Genomic DNA, 21,662 nt, shown 5'->3' with positions numbered 1-21,662 from the left:
GGGGTCAAGGGATGAATTCTATCAGTCGCCCAGGCTATTTATAGCGAGGTAATGTAGGTTCATTTCAAATGCGCCTACATGCATGCAATGCAATGCATTCTTGTATGTTCTGATATTCAACTTGCATTCAATTTTATTCTCGTCCGTTTCATGGATTCAACTATATCAGTCTAAGTCCTACTCAAGCTACCAATGCTTCACGGTAAAGTGGAAAGCATTTTGCTTGCCAATCCAAAGGACAGGGGATCGAACCCCGCCGTGAGCTTCATGTTTTTTCATTAATTTCCAAATTCATTGAGTCCAAAACTTTCTCGTTTGGAGCAGATGGGTATCGAACCCAGGACCATTCGCTTATAAAGCGAATACCGTAACCATTCAGCCACGACCGCTCCCTCGTAAAAAATAACAAACTTTCTGGTATGAGAATAACTCTAATCAAATGAATAATGTTCTCGTCCTTGTGATAACTTGATGATTTCGATAATATGTTTTTTACGTTGAGTGTTTTCTGTCAACAAGATTTAAATATTCGCAGCATTCACTTCTCAGTAAATGTTCGCACAATTTTGTGTTAGTTTATGTTTGCTAACAATTCTTCAAGTGGTTCACATTACGCTTTCAATTGAAAACTAATAAAATTAACTGAAAAAGTCTTTATAGATGAAATATAATATGTTGTTATTTCGAGGAATTGATTTGAGAAAATTGATAAATTTCACTGGATTTTACGGAAATCTTCAAATTTCACTAATTTCACGCTATCCGCAAAAACGAGAAAATTCGCTTAACCTAGTTATGACTAATGATTGTTTTTTTTTAAGTTGGAAAGTTGGAATATCATATGAATAACGCGACCAATGATTGAATGATTTTCCATATCCCATACTTTAAGTTGTTATTGTCTTACTTTTTCATAAGATCTGTTCAATAACATTTTTCAGATCTGTTCAATAACAAGTGCTGGGGATGTTATTATTTTTTCTTCTCGTTACCGATGATCATCATTTTCTGTAAGCAAAATTAGATTTTTAAACAAGGTTTGTTATTGAAATGACCTCCGTTTTGTTATTCCCACCTGTCCGGAGAAAAGTAGGCTTGTCAAATATACTTTAATAATGTTTTTAATATCTATTCCTTGAAAAAAATCTTCAAAATCGAGCGAAAATTAAGGGGACAGAACTAATATTTTTTTCGAACTTAAACTTAAAAATTTCAAAGGAAATTTATGCGCAATCAGCTTAAATCAAATAACAATGCATTCCTCTGCGTTTAGATACATTTTTAGCATGTTTGGGTTTAATTAAATTTTATTGGAAAGAAAGAGTTTTTGGCAACACTGCTTGAAGTTATTAGCAGTTAAGTCAGATTTTTGTTATTACTTCCGTTGAATCATAAACTACTGCTTTTATTGTTTTTGACTGTCTTAAAGTAACGAACAGCTCAAAAAAAATGAGCAAACAGTTTCCGTATGTCGGTTAATCAAATAAAGTTACTCGGTAGTAAATCGGTATGTTTCCCCAGTTGGCAACACTGCCACTGTCTGATTTGAGTTGACATAAATTACGAGTGTGATCGAGGGTGTGGAACTCTGTGAAAAATTGTTGTTAACACTCTGTGGTCAATCGAGTGTTGAAAACTCATTTTGTTGTTTGGATTTGGGATGGTTTCGATGTTTTTCTGTGCTTTCCGTATATTGTGTCGCAAGCAGGTATGGTTAATGGGTTATATACATTTAGATGCTTCGGTTAAAAGTTTCCATTGCGAACATTACGAGTGTTGGTTGTATTTTAAGTGTTAAGTGCATCTAGCTGTTCATCCTTGCTCTCCTCCTTCACACAATTGAGGTTGTCTGACTCAGCAGCATAGCCGCGAAAGAAAGACTCTCCTCCTTCCCCGGTTGGTCTTCGTGGCTAATAACTTTTACACCAAGTCGAGCCGCCCACCCGATGATGACGCCGATGTAAATAGACTTCTTCCCAATGTACACCTCCTATCTTCCGCGGTGGATAGAGAAAAAAAAGCAGTGTCTCACTACAATGTTGTAAATGATGCTTCCTTTTGTACTTAGCTGTCGTGTGCCCCCCCCCCCCTTTTTGTCTCCGCCCTCACTCAACATTTTTTCTATTGCGCGCATTGATCGTCATCATAATCATCACGAGCCTCCCTCAATCACACACCCCCCCACCCACCCACATCGTCGTCATTCACTTTGGTTGGGTGTCCTTTCTGTCACACTCGCTCTCACTCTCTCTTTCTCTTTCCCTTTCTTTCTCTCTCTCTGTGTCAATGGTTGATGGTCGTTGACGTCGCCTTCGCGTTGTCGTGTGTCCTTTAGCGTGCGCGCCCCAACTTATCAAGCCATTAATTAAATTTTCCCTTCTTTCCTTCTTCTTTTTTTTCTTGTGTTTTCTCTTTTTTCTTTTTGCAGAAAAAAATCTTTATCATCGTGTGCGTTGCGATAACGCTCGTCATTTTGATAGTCTTGCTTGCAGTTTACTTGTCATAAGAATGAGGCAAATAGCTGGGGAAAAAAAGAATGCCGCCACTCACAACTATACTATATCTTTAGTATAAGCAAACTAAATATTAGAGCCTATCAATCCTGGCAAAAAAGTTTGGTTAAGTTTTTTTTTCCTTTCTGTTCAGTTTGTATCCCAACAGTTGGAGCAGGAAAATGTTGGAGCTATGCGCACAAGTTACTTTTCCTTTCGATAATTCTCTTCCTCGTTGATGTTGTTTACCAATAATGTAGTAGCCAAGTTCTTGGAGAAGCCCGTGGGGGGAAATGTCCAGATGAGGGGGATATTCGGAATGCAATGGAACAAAATAGGGACGCTTATAATGATATCAAAATTAATTAGAACAATACTACACTATCATCAAAATTATCGTAACTGTTAGAGGAAATAACTATTTATAAGGGACAAGTTTCACTCGTTTCGATCATAGTGCTGTTTTAAGTTGTAAATATTCAGGGGTTCTTCAAAGTCGAAGAACAGCAGGATTTTATTTAAGCATCACAAAAAAGCCAAACCCGTTTTAAATCATTGAGGAATGCGAAGCTAACATTCCTCACCCTAGTCAGCCGAACCAGTAGTTAGACCAGAGTAAACAAGTGAGCTTGAATGTGTTCAAGAAACCACTAGTTCGATCCTGTTTACGACCCTCAAATCATCGTATGTATGTGTGACCATTGTTACCAACCCGGCGTGTTGATTACAGTTTAAACAAGCATATTATAGGTGTTCCTTAAGACATAAGTATTACTTGATGTACTAACTGTATAAAGTGGGATAAATAATTTGGTATCGATTAAAAGTTTTTATTTATTCAAACCCATCTCAAAGCTCTCTTGTGTTGTTTCGTTCAACCATTCCCACCAAAGCAGTCTCTCATCCGTCGTCCTCTTATCTTTTCCCACATTCAACGAGCACAAATAACTGATTAGTGGCGGAACGTGGTTTCCCACAATTGAACCGCACCTTGGTCATATCACGTCCTCGTCCTCGTCGTCGTCGTGGTTTTGCGAACATTCCGTCTTATCGCCAGCGCTGCCAGCCCTATGGTCCTTTTCCTGTCCTTTTATGGTACGCCGGGCATGATTGGTGGTCGCGTGTGTGTCATCTCTTGTCTTTTGGTGTCCGCTTAGGTGGCGCTGCAGCGCACTGTCGGCGTCCCTTTTCCGGTGGTGCCCGTTGGAGATATTTCCTCCCGTCGTGGTTGGTCGTACAGTCGAATTTTGTGTAACTAGCTGGATATTTTGAATTATGAAATGTTGCTTCCGTCTTTGTCCAAAAATGTTAATTTACCATCTAAGAAACAACTCAGCCTAAAGAGTTGAATTACTAGATCAAAAGGCATTGTGGAAAAAATATCGGTTGAAACAATTTATTGTAAATTATAAAGGCATTGTGTAACGTTCACATTTGCATTTATAACACCGACCAACAAAATTTTTGCGCAGGCTCAACTCGAGGGGAAGCATGAACTTTAAGATCTCCAGAAACACGTGCATTTTGAATTTTTCAAAAATATTTAGTCAGGCCGGGTTTTTCTCCAAAGTTTGTATGGAGAATTAGTGTGGTTCGCTACTCCTACATATTGCATGCAATTTTTGGATTGTATGCAATAGCGACCAACCGCCCTAATTCTCCATACAAACTTTAGAGAAAAACCATTCAGCCCTGACTAAATATTTTTGAAATGGGGACTCCAAAGTTTATGCTTTCCTTCGAGTTGAGCCTGCGCAGTTTTTTTGGTAAATTTTTGTAGGTCAGTGTAAGAAAATGGACCTTATTAAACATATTTTTTTAATTTAAATATTACACTTTATCATAATTATGGCATTCGCGATCACATATTGAAAAAAGACGTAAAACTTTTTTTTTCCCAAAATTCGTTCAAATTTAGTAAATTATTCGATAAAAACATAACTGTTTATTTAATTCATTTTGTGATATTTTTTTTTTTGTTAAATTTTGCTTGAAATTTGTTTTTTCTTCTATACGAACCGAAGACAAAAACTTTGAATAAAATTGGAGTGCTAAGTTTTCGAAATTCACAAAAAAATCAACCCTAAAAATAGATTTATTTATCAAATTTACACTTAACACCACATCACTCCGGAGTCCGAAGTGTTTGGTACGGTATGTCCACGCATCCTTCCACCTTTGTGTATTCTGTGCAATGTTATCCGTACACAGAATCTGTCTATCTCTGCGGGTAATGCAACGCAGTAGGCCTGGCTGCCTCAATTTTTGCTATACATTTTCGGGACTATTTTCCAAATAAATCCGCTAGAAGTCGAAGGTTACGGTGTTGATTTACAACACAAACCCTGGTTGAGGTTGTCTAATAAAACAGTTTTGCAAATTTTAAAGAATTTTTTGACATGGATGAATTTTTGTCCATACATTCCACATGTAAAAAGAAGTCATTAACACCATTAGTTGTTCCTAAGGCTACCAACTTTACGGATGGTGCACTAGGGTGTAATATGGTTGCATGGAAAAAAATAAAGTTGTCCAAATTTAGCGAGCACAGCAATTTTTCAGTTCCTTTTAGGGTCCTTAACCACTCCCCAAAGCTTGGGAACGATTGGTTTAGTCCTCGCTTTGCGCAAAGCGATTCAATTTTCCATATAAATTTGTATGGGAAATACCATTTTTTTGGATTTTGATATTTATAAAATCTACGTTTCACGCTGTACTGAAACCGGATTCATATTCGGATGCTTTAGGAGGTGCTCTACAACTTTCCCGAAGAGAGTATGGTGCTAACTTGCTCTTTAAAAAAATACAGCGTGTTCAAAACTCGTCTAAAACGTGTTTTTTGCTCGAAAATCACGTTTTAGACGAGTTTTGAGTACGCTGTATCTTCTTTCATACTCTCTTCGAGAAAGTTGTAGAGCTCCTTCTAGAGCATCTTAATATGAATCCGGTTTTAGTACAGCGTGAAAGCTGGATTTTTTAAATATTAAAATTGAAAAATTTGATTTTTCCCATACAAATTTATATGGAAAATTGAATCGCTTTGCGCAATGCGAGGACTAAACCAATCGTTCCCAAACTTTGGGGAGTTGTTTAGGACCCCAAAAGGAACTGAAAAATTGCTGTGCTGGAAAATCGATTTTGATATCACACCCTAATGGTGCACACTCTTCGCAGATTTTTAACAGGTCGGTATTTATGTATGACATTTTTCGCATAATACGGATTTGTACAGCTTTGTTTTTAAATTGGATTATTTTTGCCAAAGCTTTTGCTAAATGGACATTTTTGTTTAGCAGTCAGTTTGATTTTAAAGGGATAATTTGGATTTTTTTTCCGGGTTTGCCTCAGTTCAAAGTTGATTATCAATAATTGTTCTTTTCAAGTTCCTTACAAAACATATGTATCCAATAAAAGATCCAAAGACTTTCTAATGCTAGTGAATACCTGTGATCATTTGTATTAACAAATCTAGAGTTGTTTTGAAATGGTTCTATAAGCTATTGTGTTTCACATGTTTATAGGATCTTTTTAATAAAAAACTCCAGAAATGTTTTCGTAAATACAGTGAGAACGTAATTATTCTAAAAGCAAACTTGACATATCGTTAAATTTTAAAAGTTTAACAAAAATAATTAAGAACATGAAGATTTAATTCAGCAAATCACAGCAAACCATTGGCCAATCCCCGCTATATTTTTCAAGTGATTCCAGAGCCTGAAATGAGATATCGATAAGAAGCAGCAGGACGATGATGACTATACGCGCGCCTGGCAGTGACGACGACGACGATGGCACTCGGGGCTCGAGTCTGGTGTCTTGCGTGGGTGCGCGTGCTTTTCTCCGGTCGTCGTCGGTTCTTCGTCCTCGAAGGATTCCTCCGCGGTGGTCCTCCTCCTCCTCCCACCGTCCCAACACACAATGCATTGTGTTGTCACCGTCGTCGTGGTGTGTCACGTGGCTGGGCGTGGGTGTCGTCGTCTCCCTCCTCCCCTCTATCCTTTGTCCGCGCTCTGTGTGGGACAATCATCTGTTCCGTGGGCGTGGGTGCGGGTGTGTGTGTGTGTGCCCCAGCAGTAGTAGCGAAATTACATTTTAAACTGGTCTCTAATCGATACCGAACGAGGCTTATCTTTCTATAGTGGTTTTCCGCCGACGACGACGACGACGCCAACGCGCGTCGCTTGCTCTCGTCTGCGAAAAGGGGGGGGGATTGATGCTGCGATCGATTGTGAATTTTCCAGGAATGATTTTCCACGTTGTTTTTGGGGGGAAGGGAAAAAGTTTTCTCCAGAATGTTTAAGGATTTGCGTGGAGATGAATGCTTGAGATTGTGCGCTAAATTATGGGAATTGTATGATGACCTGCGCAGCATGAGTAGTTTGAGATAGTTTATACAAGTTTAGCATGTAAACAGTTATTTAATAATGTTTAGATTTAGAACTACCTACTACAATAAATGAGAAGTGGGTTTTGAAAGTTGAGAATTTGATTTGATTGTTTCACCTGGAAAATTATTTCGTCAAGTCTGATTTTCAACTTCAGCCACTTTTTGTTTAAGTAGTTTTGCATGAGCTCAACGCAGTTGTTTAAAAAAATTGATTTAGTATAACCTCCCGCTTATTGGCACTCATTCATCATACTCATATAAACTGTTAAACACAAGATAAACCTCGAATCGAACAGTACCACTCACCAAAAAACACTGGCAAATCTTGAAAAATTATTCAACCTCCAAATTTAGACCAGCTTCGTATACATTCTCTTTGAACCAGATTGTATTGAAAATTTAGGAACAGGTTGACTTGTCTCGACTCCCATTTTAACAGGGCACGCGTTCTATTCTCGTTCAATACTATTTCACAGACTTTTCAAACTTTTGCATGAGTTTATTTTATCTGTTTTTAGTTGTCCTATTAATCCGATTACCTTGTGTTTAATTTCAAGAACTCTGTTTTCTAACTAAACTAATGCACGTTTTGGTTATTTATAATCAACTTTCTCTTGTTCTAAAATTAATTGTGTTACTAGTTCTAGTACAGGAATCTAGTAAAATTATCAATTGTTTCTTCTTCTAACATTAGTATTTACTAACTATTCTTTATCGTATTTTGACTAATGCCCGACACGTTTTTTTTGTGTTTTTCGTTTGTTCTTTTATCCTCCAATTTATTACTTTTCGTTTGATTCTCTGTCTCACTCTTCAACGTGCGTTTCTTTCCCCTTTTTCTCGTTGCACACCCTGCAGAAGAAGATCATGATCCTGCTCTGTCTTACTGTTCTGGGTCTCATTGCGGCCTCATACGTCAGTAGCTACTTTATGTAAGAAGAATAAGAAGAAACCCAAGACGAAGAAGAAGAAGAAAAAGGTGTGCACCACCAGCAGTAACATCACATCACAAAACAGCTACTACTACTACGACCTGATCAGATCCGGGAGGGGAAACACGTTTATTAGACGAAGCTGAAGAAAATTAGCACAACCTACAGAGCGAATCTGTAGTACAAAACACCACCATTAACCATTTATCAGACAAATACCAACAACAACAACAACAAATCAAATACTACTACTTATAGAGATACAATTACCGTCACAGCAGAAGCAGTTGAAAGCGACAAAGACATCAAAAGGAAAAAAAAAACAAAAACAAAAACGATCCTTACCCCTTAATTTGAGCAAAACATCTCGGTTACGAACGCGGGTTTCTTTCTCAACCTCATCCTTCCACGTCCCAGAGCGTTAGACATTTTGCATTACAATCGGTTCCATCTGTGCTACCAGTGAGACTTATTTCCGGCACTTCCAAACAACACAAACTCCGACAAGTTTACATCAGTTGAGAAATAATCAAAAAGTGATGTCTGTGATGGAGAAACGCTCGTGCGAGAAACAATAGAAAGAGCGTTCCATTTTGTCCCCCCGTTCCCGTCCGTGTCAAGTCAAAATCACACGTGCACCACGCAACAGACAGACAACAGAAGCAACAACAACAACAACAACCAAGTGCAACCAATCACCACCTTCAGCACCATCACCACGTGGTCTTTGCACGTGATCGAACAAAACAACCCAACCCCACAATCTGTGTGTCTCTGTCTCTGTCTCGTCCAGCAAATACAAATCAGTAACGAACAAAACAACAGCAACATCAACAAAACCATAAGTCAGCAACTTAAAACTAGCGCCACGTCCTGTAAAAGTAATAAAACAAAACAACAAAAAATCACCACCAAAACACTCACGTAACAAACAAAAAAAAAGCAAGTGTATGCCAGAGTACTAAGTAGCAAATCCCTCTTTGAGCAAAAACCGTGTAAATTAATCAGGTACATACCAACTATTTTAAACCTCCTCTTTAAATAACCATTGATCAGCCACGCCCGGAGCGAAAGTTCCGTAAATGACGCAACTTAGTTTGGAGCAATTCTGTGAGAAAACGATGTTTTTACTTTGGTGACAAATGAAAAAGTCAAATTTAACTTCCGCTAATTCCATTCTGTATTAAAATTGAAGTTTTTCTGCCATACCAAATCAGTTCAATTTTAGTAGAGAAGAAATTTGAAAAAGTTTGATTTTGTATCAAAAATGTTAAACCGGTACAGCTTTTGAATCGGTTTAGCTGAATCGGTTCAAGTTTGATGAACAAATACTTTACAAGAAATATGAACGAGTTATGTATGGTTATGGTATGTATTATGACTAAAAACATGTTTAAGTGTAGTTTGTTGAAAAGTTAAAGTACTTGAAAACTATTACAAAATACCGTTTTTTATATACAGTCCAGACTCGATTATCCAAAATTTCGATTATCCGACGGTTTGTATGGGACTTCAGATAATCGAATCACGAACAATTTTTTTCATATAATTTAATTTCCTTAGTTATAACAAAAATTTGAATTCTAGGACCCAGTTTAAGTCAAATTTGAATAGTTGACTGCTTACTATAAAACAAAATGCATTTTTTCCAATATTGCATTACCGCCGTTTTGACTTTTATATCACCGCCATTTTGTTTGCCATCTTGGATTTTAAAATTCTACATCATTTTAGCGTAGTTTAGGCGCCATAATTAAGAGGCAGTATTTGTAGATTTTGATCGGTTTGTTCTAGAGGTCGTATCGAGGTGCTCCGATTTGGATGAAACTAACAGCGTTTGTTTGTTTATACATGAGATGAACTCATGCCAAATATGAGGCCTCTACGACAAGTGGGGTAAAACGGGCATTGAATTTTGAGGTAAAAAAAAACATGAAAAATCTTAAAACTGCTCCCATTTGCGTAAAACTTGATCAATTCCAACTCTCTTAGATGCATTCGAAAGGTCTTTTAAAGCACTTCAAAAAGTGCAACAGACATCGAGGATTGGTTTTACTTTTTCTCATAGCTTTTGTAAAGTACTGCTAAAAATTATTTTTTTTAAACCTTAATATCTTTTTGCAACACCCATACTCCCATAGGTCAAAAGATAAGTAATTCAATGGAATTTAAGCCTACGGCATTAACTTTTTGGCCAATCGCAGTTTTTTTATGGTTTTTCGATTTTTCTATAACAAACATTTTACAATGTTATGTTACACACTGTTACACTCTGGTGAAAAACTCGCTCTTAAGCTCTACAATCAAAAATAAGACAAAGAAAAAATTTTTTTTGAGGCCTTCGGATAATCGAGTCTGGACTGTTTTTTTTTTTAATTTACAAGAAGAGTATATTTTTTGTTGAAAATATTATAGTTTTCACTAAATATCGTATTTTTTCAAAATACTTAAATATTTGTGAACATCGCGATTTTTTATAAATTTGGCTGTATTTGAAATGTTTTTGTGAACACTCATTTTTTAATGTAAATTATGAAAGTTTTAGTATTTTTTTAATTTTAAAAAGTATATTTTTTTAAATATGTATTTTGTTTAAACTTTATATGTAGAAAAAACTTCTATCTATTGAAGCATTTAGAAGAATTAACGTCATTTAAAACTCAAATTTCAAATTCACGGCTATTTTACTTTTGAAAAAATATTGTATTTACATAATCAAAAAATTTAAAATCATACCGTATTTTTTTGGATTGCTTCAAATTTACATAACTTGCAATATATTTATCCAAAACGCAAGTTTTTGTATAGATTTTTAATACATTAGAGTTTTAACTATAAAATACTTAAATTTTGAAAATGTACAGTACGTTTTCGAAAATACTTCATTTTTTATAATTTTTAACATGGGTATCAAACTCCGAAAAAAAGTTGGTATAAATTTTATCTGAATTATATTTTTCTAGTATAAATTTCTTTCACAAAATACCGCATTTTTGAAAGTTTGATTTTGTCCAAAAAAGTGGTCTGAAAGAATTTTTTATTAGAAAAATTTAATTTACACGAAATTTACAAAAAAAAAATCGCCGTTGATATTTATGTTGCAAATTATAAATATATATTTATATATATTTGTTAATTTTTGTAAAATTACGGTTTTTTTTAGTTATTTTTAGAGGTATAACTCTAATCCAGTGTTTTTTTTTTACAAATATTTTTTTTTTAATATATGGTAAATTATGAAAAATTTTAGCATTTAAAAAACAGTTTTATGTAAATGTTTCTGATTGCATAAATAGAAAAAAAAACCCTCAATAAAGCTATGTTCTAAAATGGCTCTGGTTTGATGGATCTGCTTAATAGGTCTTAAATCGCGTCGCTTTTTGACGTCTCAAACAATTGTTAAAATTTATTTAAATTAAAAAAAAAAGTTTTTGAAATTTAATTTGAGCATTACAATTAAAATTTGATTAAACTTAATTTTAATAATAAATTTTCTAGTTTGTTTTTCATATGTTGAAAATAAACAAAAAATATAGCACTCAATTTAAACAACAACAAACACGTTTTGTTTGGATGACCATTCTGTGCATTGTCCCAGAATTTGATTGATATTGGTTGTCGGAGTATTGAATTACATTCCAAAATGTAAACAATAGTCATGCATTGCAGTTTATTTAAATATGAGTCGTTCCTAACTAAATTTTGCCCAAAATGGACTTGCGACAAGAAGGCACACGATCCCCACAAAATAGGGATATCTGACCTAGTAAAAAAATCATTCATTTTCTTACAGAATTGCTCTTAGTTAAAATCCAACCGATCGAGTGGCTAACAAAAAGCTTTGTTTATCCACTCGTTCGATTATTGAAATAGCATTTCTCACCAAACTGTATATTTTAACGAATCTCTCCCGTTGTACTTTATTTCTATATAAATAATCATACTTATCTTATGTTTTGCATCACCCTCAATTTTGTAACTACTTATGTTGTGAATTAGATTCATGAAATTTGATATCGTAACTTATCTCAACCGAAAGTTTTAAGTTTGTATAAAATAAAACCACTTTCGAACATAAAAGCTCAAACCTCTTAAGTTTGTAAATTGTACCAATAGTTATATTTAAAAAACCTTTTCATTTAAATCGTGTAAGTGAATGACCGTGTAAAACGTAATGATGTTGTGCGAATGAATGAGGAATGCTAGATTGAACAAAACAAACAGTAACACGAAACGAGCCACGTTACGCTAAGAACAATTTATTATTTTTTATGAAAAAGGTAGTTGCACTCAACTATCGTTGCAACAATGCGTCTAGTTTGATTGTATTTATTAGTTTTAATTTTGGTTTGTCATCTCTCACAAGTGATCAAGTGATTGTTATTTATTTATTTTTTGGTAAGTTTTAAGCTATCTCTGTAGTTGAAGGCTAGTTGTGTTGGTTTGAACGGTTTAAAATTTGCACAACCAAGCCACCCACACCGTGATGGATAAGAAATACAGTTCTTTTTCTTATAATTTCATATGTTGAGTTTTAATTTATCATGTCCTTGTTTCCGCCGTTCCCAGGCTATCGAAACGTTTCGCGTGTGATTTTGCTATCAGTTTACATTCACTTTACTGTGTTACTTTACTCTCATATCTTTCTCACTATCATAGTACTTTGCTCCGAAGGAGACACTAACTGGAATTGTCTTGTTTTTCTTGTTTCTTTTCTTCACCCCTCTCTCGTTTTAACACAATCTGATTTGAAAAAAAAAATCTCCACCCGCGTCCGTCGTGCAGAAGAAGATCATAATCCTGATATGTGTGAGCATCCTCTTGATAGTGGTTGCGTCTACAGTTGCCGGATATGTCGGTTTTTAAAGAGCATCGATCGGAAACGAAAAACAACATCAAGAACAACCGTCGTCGGCGACTAATCAGCCACATGCCACACACACCCACAAACACAAACACACGCAGACACACATAGGTTACAACTTAAAACAAACAAAAAAAAAAAACAAGCGACGAACCACGGTGGCTTTACTTCTATTTCTGAGTCGCTTTCACGCGTGCGTGGTCCATACAGTATTGCCGTTTAACTATTGACGACGGCTTGCAGAGTTTCTTTTTTAGCAGCAGCCAAAATGTCGCTTGGATTTCGTTTCGCCGGAGGAAGCCAATGCATTATTTCGTACAAATTCGTAAGTATATTTTAAATTGTTAGTTTAGACATTTTCATCACAATTCATTCATCGTCAAAATTGTGGGTTTTTACATTTTATTTCAAAAGAAAAATCTAACACTATTTTTTATCCGTAGATAACGCTGTTCACTCAGCGACAGCGAGTCATCTCTGTTTGCTTCATGACATCAACACACACTCACACACACACAGCTTAGACGAGAACGACACATCGTCCGCATCCGGAGGTGGCCATCGGAAGAGCACGCGCGCGCCTCTCGGGGAGCACGAGCGTTGTTCTGTTTCACAGACAGTCATTTTAACCCGGCGAGGAATAAAGGAAGAAAACAACCAAGACAACCACAAATTTACGCTTGTTGAGTAATTATTAAGTTTGTTAGATTTAGATAGTTTGGTGTCCTCGTGACGCAGGACGTGCGGATTTAGTGCTGAGTTCGTTTTTTTTCGTTAGGTATTCTAGTCCATATTTCGGATCGCCGCGCTCTCTGTAGGTTAAAACAAGGAACAAAGTTTTTTCTGCGTTTACTTTGTGTAAATATAACCACGTGTAATTCTCTACTACTGGCTTTCGTTGATCACTAACCAAAAGCATGGAAAACATGGCGTTTAAAGAGTGTCGATGTGGGCGGGTTGCGCTAAGCGAGCTAATATTTGTAGCTGAGTTCTGGAGTTATTAGGCTAACGTGTGGCAGTTTATGCTTGCGGTATCGAACTGTTTTATCGGTTATTTGGAGCAGTGTGTTAGGCCAATGGGAAAGTGCGGGCGGATCATAGCAATAAAACTACAAGGAAAGGGTTGCCTCTTTGATTTTCGTTCTTTCTGCTGCTAGAATGAATCTTGGAGGTAGGTACTTGCGCGCAAAGCATTAGCATACGCAAGGGAGAGAAACTGTACCGGCAAATTACAGAACTAAAATGTGTGCACTAAAAATCTGAAAACAGAAAAAAAACATGACAACAAAACAACATCAAACAGAATAAGAACGAACGGCAGAAGCGGAATGAAAATCATGAAATGAACACTAAAAAGAGGAAAATTAAAGAAGAAAAAATGTTCAAGAAAATGTGTGATAATATTTAAAAGTAATAATCTCTAACATTAATTTGAGGAGAAAATGGGAAAAAATATACAAGAAAGAAAAGCCTATAGATATATTACTATTATTCACGAAAAACAAAAAAAAATCATAACAGAATGTCATATTTATAGCTCCTACATATATAGGAAACGACACGGTGGCAGTGGATCGTAGAACGGCACGAATCTTTGGCGTGAAACCTTTTTGCACACACATATACACAACTCAAGACACACACACATAAGGGTGAGGCTTTCTTGCCCGTTTCTACACTTCAAAACAGTATTTGGTTTGTCACCTAGAATTTCTAATGCTCTTTTAAAAAAAAATCAAATTGAGCGTCATTTTTTTTACTTTTTTTAGAACTTCTCACCAACTTGTACTTAGCCCTATTACCGCTGGCGTGAATAATTAGAGTTCACTCGAGTTGGTATGACCGCAGCAAAATGGTCACATGACAGTCACAGAAAAAAATTCGATACTTGTTCAAGGATGCCTTGAGTTTTCGGCTGATTTTCCAGAGAATTTTCAAAACAATTGACAGCTTACTTTCACACCGCAGTTTTTCCGCTGACAGCCAAAGGTAGTCAAAGTGCAGTTGGTGCAAATGATCAAAGCGTGCTGTGGTTGGTCGCTTGTTCTTTTCAGCTGTCACTCGCGATTTTAAAGTGCGAATGGTCAGTTTGGTGAAAAGTGCGACTGGAAGTGTAAACCAAAAATCTGGTTGCCTAGATTCAAGGCTGAAGATTAGACAAGGTAAGGTGGGTGAAATCCGAGCTACAATGTCGGGATCATTGTTTTCTGATTTTCAATTTTTGCGGAAATTTGAAAGCAAAGTTGTTATCAATCGCAGATTTCATACAATGAATTATTGCTGTAAATTTTATTTATGTCATTTAATTGCTTACGATTAATTTACTTCGCACAAAAGCTTCGTGAAGTTTTCCAACAACAAGCAAACAAAAAAATACCGTTCCCAACGAAATACCGGGCAGATACCGACTAGCTCAAAGAAGGTCACGGACAATCGCGCCTACATGGGAACGAACGACATTCACTCACAACAAATTTGAAAACAAAAATAAAACGTAAAAAACCCGTGCAGTCACAGACGGCATCACACACACTCACATAAAAACACATACACAAAAAAAAAACAAAAACATAACATGAATCGTACTATACTGCCCAGAAAATTAAACTTACGAAAGTGAGATATAAGAATTTTACAATTCTCGATAAGATTCTTCTTTAGTAGAGGAGAAGGACAACAGAAAAAGCAAATATTGTACACACTTTGCCCTGTTTAGTTTCTCTTTTTGCGATGCTTTCCAGTATTTGTTGAAATTAACAACAACAACAAAAAACTCTTCAAGTTGTGCGCCTTTTCTCTTTTGTTCTCGCAGCAATTGTTTGCGAATAGAACACTAATATCAAGTCAATTGTTTTTCGTAAAAGTCGCTCTTACTTTTTTTTTCTACCAGCGAAGAAGTTAAACTCCTCCGTCAGATGTGGGACATTTGTGGTTTGTTTTTTTCGGTGTTTAAGTTTCGATCCAAACAGGCAAAACGAACAACAGCAACAAACAAAAAAAAAACAAACAGTGTAAATTGAGATGTGAGCATAAACTAAGTCATAAGTAAATAATTAGTTAAAACTGTACTGTATGAATGGCAACCACAGCAAAAAGAAGAAGAAATGGAAACCAACCTAGTGTAATCAAAAAAAAAAACTTTTTAACATACACTGACAACTTAATTATCGCATCTTTTGCATTATTGATTGATTCATTGGTTGAGAAAAGGCGATGAAAAGTTATCATCATTAAACAGCAGCAGCAGCAAGTGAAGTCTATATATGTAGCATTTAATGAAAATAATATCTAAAAGAAATACAAAAAAGAACTAGCCTATTAATTTAAAATAGTTATTTATCTCAAAAAAGTAATAAAAAGGTGAAAAATAACAATTAAAAAAACTTATAGCCGAAAACAAAAAACCTAGACAATTAGAAAAGTCACGTATAGAACATCTAAAAGTCGCTAAGTAAAAAAAGAGCAAAATTTGAATAAGAGAATGAAAAATTGTAATTCAAAACTTCTTCCTCTCGTGGACAGCGAACACACAAGATAGAATATTACTTTGCGGATAAGATCAAAAACAAACAAAACAAAAGAAAGAGGGGAAATCACACACACACACACACAAAGAAAACCAATAATATCACGTCATCTAGGAGAAAGAGACAAAAAACTAAGAAAAGCGCTCTGTTGTACAGTAAAAATATTTTTTCTCTATATTTCTCTATATCAGTTACTAATAGTAAGGTTTAAAGACAAAAGTATTTAAATAAAAAAGAAAAATAATTAAGCTATAAGAACGCCGGGAAGTGCATATACACATGGGTAGAGTGGCGCGAAGCAAGGCCGATTCCGGCAGCCGTGAACCCCCTTTACAAAACTATACACAGTTGAAAATAGTTATGATGTAAATTTACATCTTTTTCCATGTAATTGAACTTTTTACATGTAAATTGAGGTAAAATTACAGCTCCAATTTTTACTGTGTACCCAAAACCCTGGCCATCAAAGGGTCCCTAAACCAACAAGCAATCGAATCAGACATTCTCCATATCTCTATTAACTGACAAAAAGGTAATACAAAATACTGCTTTTAACCTCCCCCGTAAAGTTCGTTGATTCGTTGCGATTTTAAGCATGCCTCCGGAATCGATCCTGCCTCGCAAAGGGTGTTTAGCAAGGACAACTGAGAGCGACAGCAAAAAATAGCAAATCGATATAAGCGCAGAAGCAGCAGCAGCAGCATCATTGTGAGATATTAAAAGCAAACCAAAAAAAAACGACACGTGTTAATTTTAATTTTTCTCCCTAACCCTTTCTCTTGTATTAGATAAGGCATTTTTTTTCTTGAAATCTTGATGTTGATAACAAAAAAAAAAAAACAAATATTACAAATCGAAGGTAAACCAACGTTGCTATTGGCAGGAAACGGGAGAAAAAAAAGCGGCGGCGTTTGCGACAGAAGTATAAGGCAAAAAAAAAAATAAACAAATGTTTAGAGCAGGATCGTGTATATTGTTACATTTAATCGTAAGTCCATTTTGAAGTTACTGACAAGTTAATGAAGAATCTCTCTCAAAATAGTGTTGAAAGAATCGTAGGAAAATCATTCATCTCTATCTACACAATGGGCGAATACAATAAAGAAAGCAAAACAAAAAAAAACTACCAATTTACCCTACCCTACAGTTTGCAAAACAACAACACGGTCACAACACTTCAACTCCGAAAGGACATCACAGCAAACCAAGAATGAAGAATCACACCAACACAATCACACATAAACACAAAACAGCACAACAACACATTCAAACATTCACACACACCAACAGCATAAGAGCAAGAGATGATGTATCAACAATACCCTATAACAGTGGAAGCAAAATAGCGACTAACGGAAAAAAAAATCAAGATGAAAAATGGACAATTGAAAATTGGTTTTCATGTTATTTAATAAAAAAAGAAACAAGTTAATAAGATTAAAGAAAACACAAGTGATGGCTTTCAAAATTATATAAAAGAAAAATCTAAAAAAATAAATAAAAGTTAATAAAAAGCTAACAATTTTTCGCCTTTTGCATTGAAAAAAAAAATACACATACACAAAGAAAAAGTGACACGCTAGCCAACAAAACCAGTGATTAGGAAACATTACAATACTGTTACAAACAAGAAAAAATCTCTTCTCTCTGTTTCTCTGATGGCAATAGGAATCGAGAAACATAGTGGACACAATTTGGAAACTACTGCACTCGTAATAAAAGAAAATACACAAAGAAAAAAAACACACACAAACACACTTTTTCTTCTTGGTAGAAAATCCCCGTCTCCTAGACAACATCCACAGACAAAAAAAAAACATTCACTCACACCAGATAACAACCACAACAAAAACAAAACTACCAAAATGGTTCATCCCAAATCATTCATCATCGTGCGCGCCAACTATGAGCGACCCCACCGGGCACCTCTCGAATACAACAACAACAACAACAACCTTGTTCCTTCTCTGGAAATGAAAAAAAAATAAGGAAAACAATTGCAAACTCTCTTCAGCTCTGAAATGCTCCTCCCCTTTTCTGCGTGAGAAACAAAACAAAACAATGCACATTCTTCACAAAACGCAAACCCTCCCTCCTCTTCTTCACGCAAACAACCAACAGCAAACAACAGCCAAACAAAACAAAAAAATCAAACTCACAAACAAACACTCACACACACACGCGCGCGCGCAGATAAAAGAACAAAGAACACAAACGAAGTGAGAGTAACCAACCGTGTGTAAAACTTGTCAATTTTCGCAAATAATAAAAAAAGACATCTACTGAAAGTCGAAGCAAAATACAATTAAAACTACAAATAAAAAAGAAATACAAAAGACAAAACAAACAACAAACAGCAACAACAGCGAACGTAACCTTCTTTCAAAGCAAACAAAAAACTCCGAGCTAGAGTTGTTTAGGAAAATAACAAAAATTCTCACAACTTCAAACAAAATAGACAACCACCTTTGAGAGCAAACAACAAAAAGTCAAAAAGGGAGAGAACAGAAACAAAAACAAAAAAAAAACTTTGCATGCAAAAACTTGAAAACAGAACATCAGACTACAGAAAAAAAGAAAAATCACTCCAAGTAGCAATAGACATGAGTTTCGAGCGCAGCAACCAAAACAAAAACAAAACAAACAACAACAAAGCAAAACGAACGAACGAAACACTCACTCACATCAGAGAAAGAAAACAACAACAAGAAATGGAAGAAAAAGTAATCAGCTGTAATCTACTTCAAAACAACAACAACAACAAAAAAAAAATGCTATTATAGTATGTAATGAAATTCCACAGAACCAGAGAAAAACAAAATCGTTGCAATAAAGATGAAAATATTAAGGATAAAAATTAAAACAAATGGCGTTTCGTTGTTTTCAATATATTGAAAGAAAATTCAAGTTTTTCATTACCTATTTCTCTGCCCGTGTTCGCATAAATGTCCCATATGCAAAAACAGCACGTTGAAAAAAAAGGCATTTGAAGTTTCTCCCACACATAAGGCTACGTGTTAAGTTTTCACGAAAAAACTCCTGATTCCAAGAACAAAGTACTTGATAATTTATGCTTTTCTGCATCAATTTGGCATCAATAGCTCAAAAAACGATGAAAATGCATATGGGATATTTATGCGATCAGGAGCAGATTCTCCTGTTTGAAAAAAATTCTTATTTTTTTCGATTTGACAAACCAAAGTCTCCATCAATTGATTAGATAAGGTAAGGCGGGAATTCCTAGCTGTCAAAATAGTTAGCACGAAACCCGGATTTTATATGAAGAATTTCAGAAAAGTGAAAATTTGACCATTTTCCGGGCAAATTTCCCCGGATTTTTTTTTTCTGTGGGGCATGGCATGGCCAACTGAACCGAAATTAGTAGAATTTATTTTTTGAAAAAATATTTGTGTTTTATTTCGGTTCAGTTTGGCATGCTTAACAACCCCACAGAAAACAAAATTCTGTGAAATTTGCACGGAAAATGGTCAAATTTTCACTTTTCTGAAATTCTCCATATAAAATCCGGTTTTCGTGACAACAAACTATTTTGACAGCTTGAAAACCCGCCTTACCATACTAATCTACATACATTTGAGTCTGCAAACAGTTTTGATAGCTGTCCATTGATTTGATGTCTTGAGTAAATTGATAGGAAAATTAAAAATTTACTCAATGAAAAAAAAAACTTTTTTCTTCAAATAGTAAAATTCACCAAAACCGTACTTTTCATAGTTTCAAAGGACCAAAAATAGCAACTTTTGAGTCACAGAGAAATATGAACAATGGCATTTTCACAACGATATTAATTTTGAAAAAAGCTTTGGGTGCCCAACCTTTCGGCCATTGTAAATATTTTTCAAAGTTAATGCCCCTTGCCTCTGGCCAAAATCAAGAATTGACAAAAAATAAAATGAAAATCTAAATTACTTGCCATGGATTCAACATTCTAATTAAAAAAAAACGTTTTAAAAGATCATATATTTTCAGTGTTGATGAAAACACTTTTTTTTTGCCAAAAAGGACTTTATGCGGTACGAAATTTCATAAAACTTTTTTTTGAGTTCAAAATATTAAAATAAAAATTCAACTGTTTCAATCATGCTCAAAATGATAATCAACACAGGAAAAAGCATTTTAGATGGTTTTCAATTAATTTCACGACTTCCTTAAAATGTTGAAGTCTTCTGAAAAAAAAAATTTTTTTTCGCCCCCCGATTTCTCGAGCCATTATTGAAGGAATATTTTTTTTATTTATAAAAAAAACGTTTTTTGAGTTGCTGTACATCTTTTTTTTAAACTTTTACAAAATTAAATTTTATTTACGCATTTGTAGCCATAAACTCTTTGAAGTATAAGGCTTAGCTGTAAAATTATAAATATATTTCTATTCGAAAAAAAATCAAGAATATTCTTTTTTTACATAGAAAGTCGGAATAGAAAATATAAATTTTCTTAATTATTATTCTTCGCAATGGTCTATTTCAGCAACTAGTTATTTGGTTTTCAAAGTCTAAAAAGGATAATTCTAAAGTTTTTTTTGAAAAGGTCATATGAAAATATAATACACAATAGCGTATAGCATCTTTTCCAAAAAAGCTCTGTAATTGTACAGAAATTTCTCAGCTCTTTGAAATAAACGTTTACAAATGGACATAACATGCACAATATTGAAAAAAAAAACAGAAATATGTTTGGTCTACCTGGAATTTTCCCTCACATAATTTGGAAACGGAACGTTTTATGAAAATAAATGTCTACATTTTTTAAGCGCACATTTTAAATATTTTTGAAAAATCATGAATTTAAAAAAATGTGTTTCTTAGTGATTTTTGGTTCCATTTTTTTAGTTGTAAAAAGTTTCTGCCAATTCAAACAATCTCTTTATCTTGAGAAGGGATTGAGTGTCCGATTAAGTATCGGTAAGGTTGTAGGTACTGATGAGGACTGAGAAGCAAAACTCATGATCTTTTTATTTCACCTTTAATCACTGAAAATTTCCAGTCAGTCCCAAGACCACAAGAAAAAGTATTTATAATTTCTAAATTAAAGCTGACGTTATTAATATTATTAAGTTTATTTTTCCCCAGAGTTTGGGCTAATGCAAATTTTTTGCGGTTCAGACACGATTGTCCAAAGTTCAATTATCCAACCGTTTCTTAAAAACTTCGGATAATCGAATCAAGGACAAAAAAATAAATTCAAGTTCTGCTACTCCATTTCAGTTAGTCGAGTGGTTGATTGTCTATTACATTACCAAATCGATTTTCCAAATATTTCATCGCTGCCTTCGTGGATTGAGATGAATGCTTTTAAAAGTTCGAAATCAAATTTGAAATCGGAACTGACTTCAAAATTAAAATAACCCCAAGAATCTTTTTAAAAAAACTCAATAACAAATACATTTTATCCCAGCTTTTATTATACACTCCTACAGGTTTATGAAAAACTATTTGTAGG

General features: G+C 34.8%; 1 protein-coding gene across 8 annotated transcripts in view; it reads left to right on the top strand.

Moving 5' to 3' along the window:
- The window catches only part of LOC6031102 (syntaxin-1A), an 87,348-nt gene extending 68,288 nt beyond the window's left edge, over positions 1 to 19,060 (top strand). For 4 of the 8 annotated variants that reach the window (XM_038261723.1, XM_038261724.1, XM_038261730.1 and 1 more), the window contains 2 exons: positions 12,597 to 13,000; positions 13,119 to 19,060. In XM_038261723.1, coding sequence (XP_038117651.1) covers positions 12,597 to 12,677 — 81 coding nt within the window. In that variant the 3' untranslated portion in view covers positions 12,678 to 13,000; positions 13,119 to 19,060. Of the gene's footprint in view, positions 1 to 2,428; positions 3,340 to 7,737; positions 8,820 to 12,596; positions 13,001 to 13,118 lie in introns of those variants that run through there. The other 4 variants (XM_038261726.1, XM_038261725.1, XM_038261728.1 and 1 more) reach the window with 2 other exon arrangements.
- Positions 19,061 to 21,662: the final 2,602 nt, after the last annotated feature.

This window comes from Culex quinquefasciatus, chromosome 3 (assembly GCF_015732765.1).
Source record: "Culex quinquefasciatus strain JHB chromosome 3, VPISU_Cqui_1.0_pri_paternal, whole genome shotgun sequence".
In the NCBI taxonomy this organism is placed as follows: Eukaryota; Metazoa; Arthropoda; class Insecta; order Diptera; family Culicidae; genus Culex; species Culex quinquefasciatus.
This window is presented reverse-complemented; position numbering and strand designations above follow the sequence as displayed.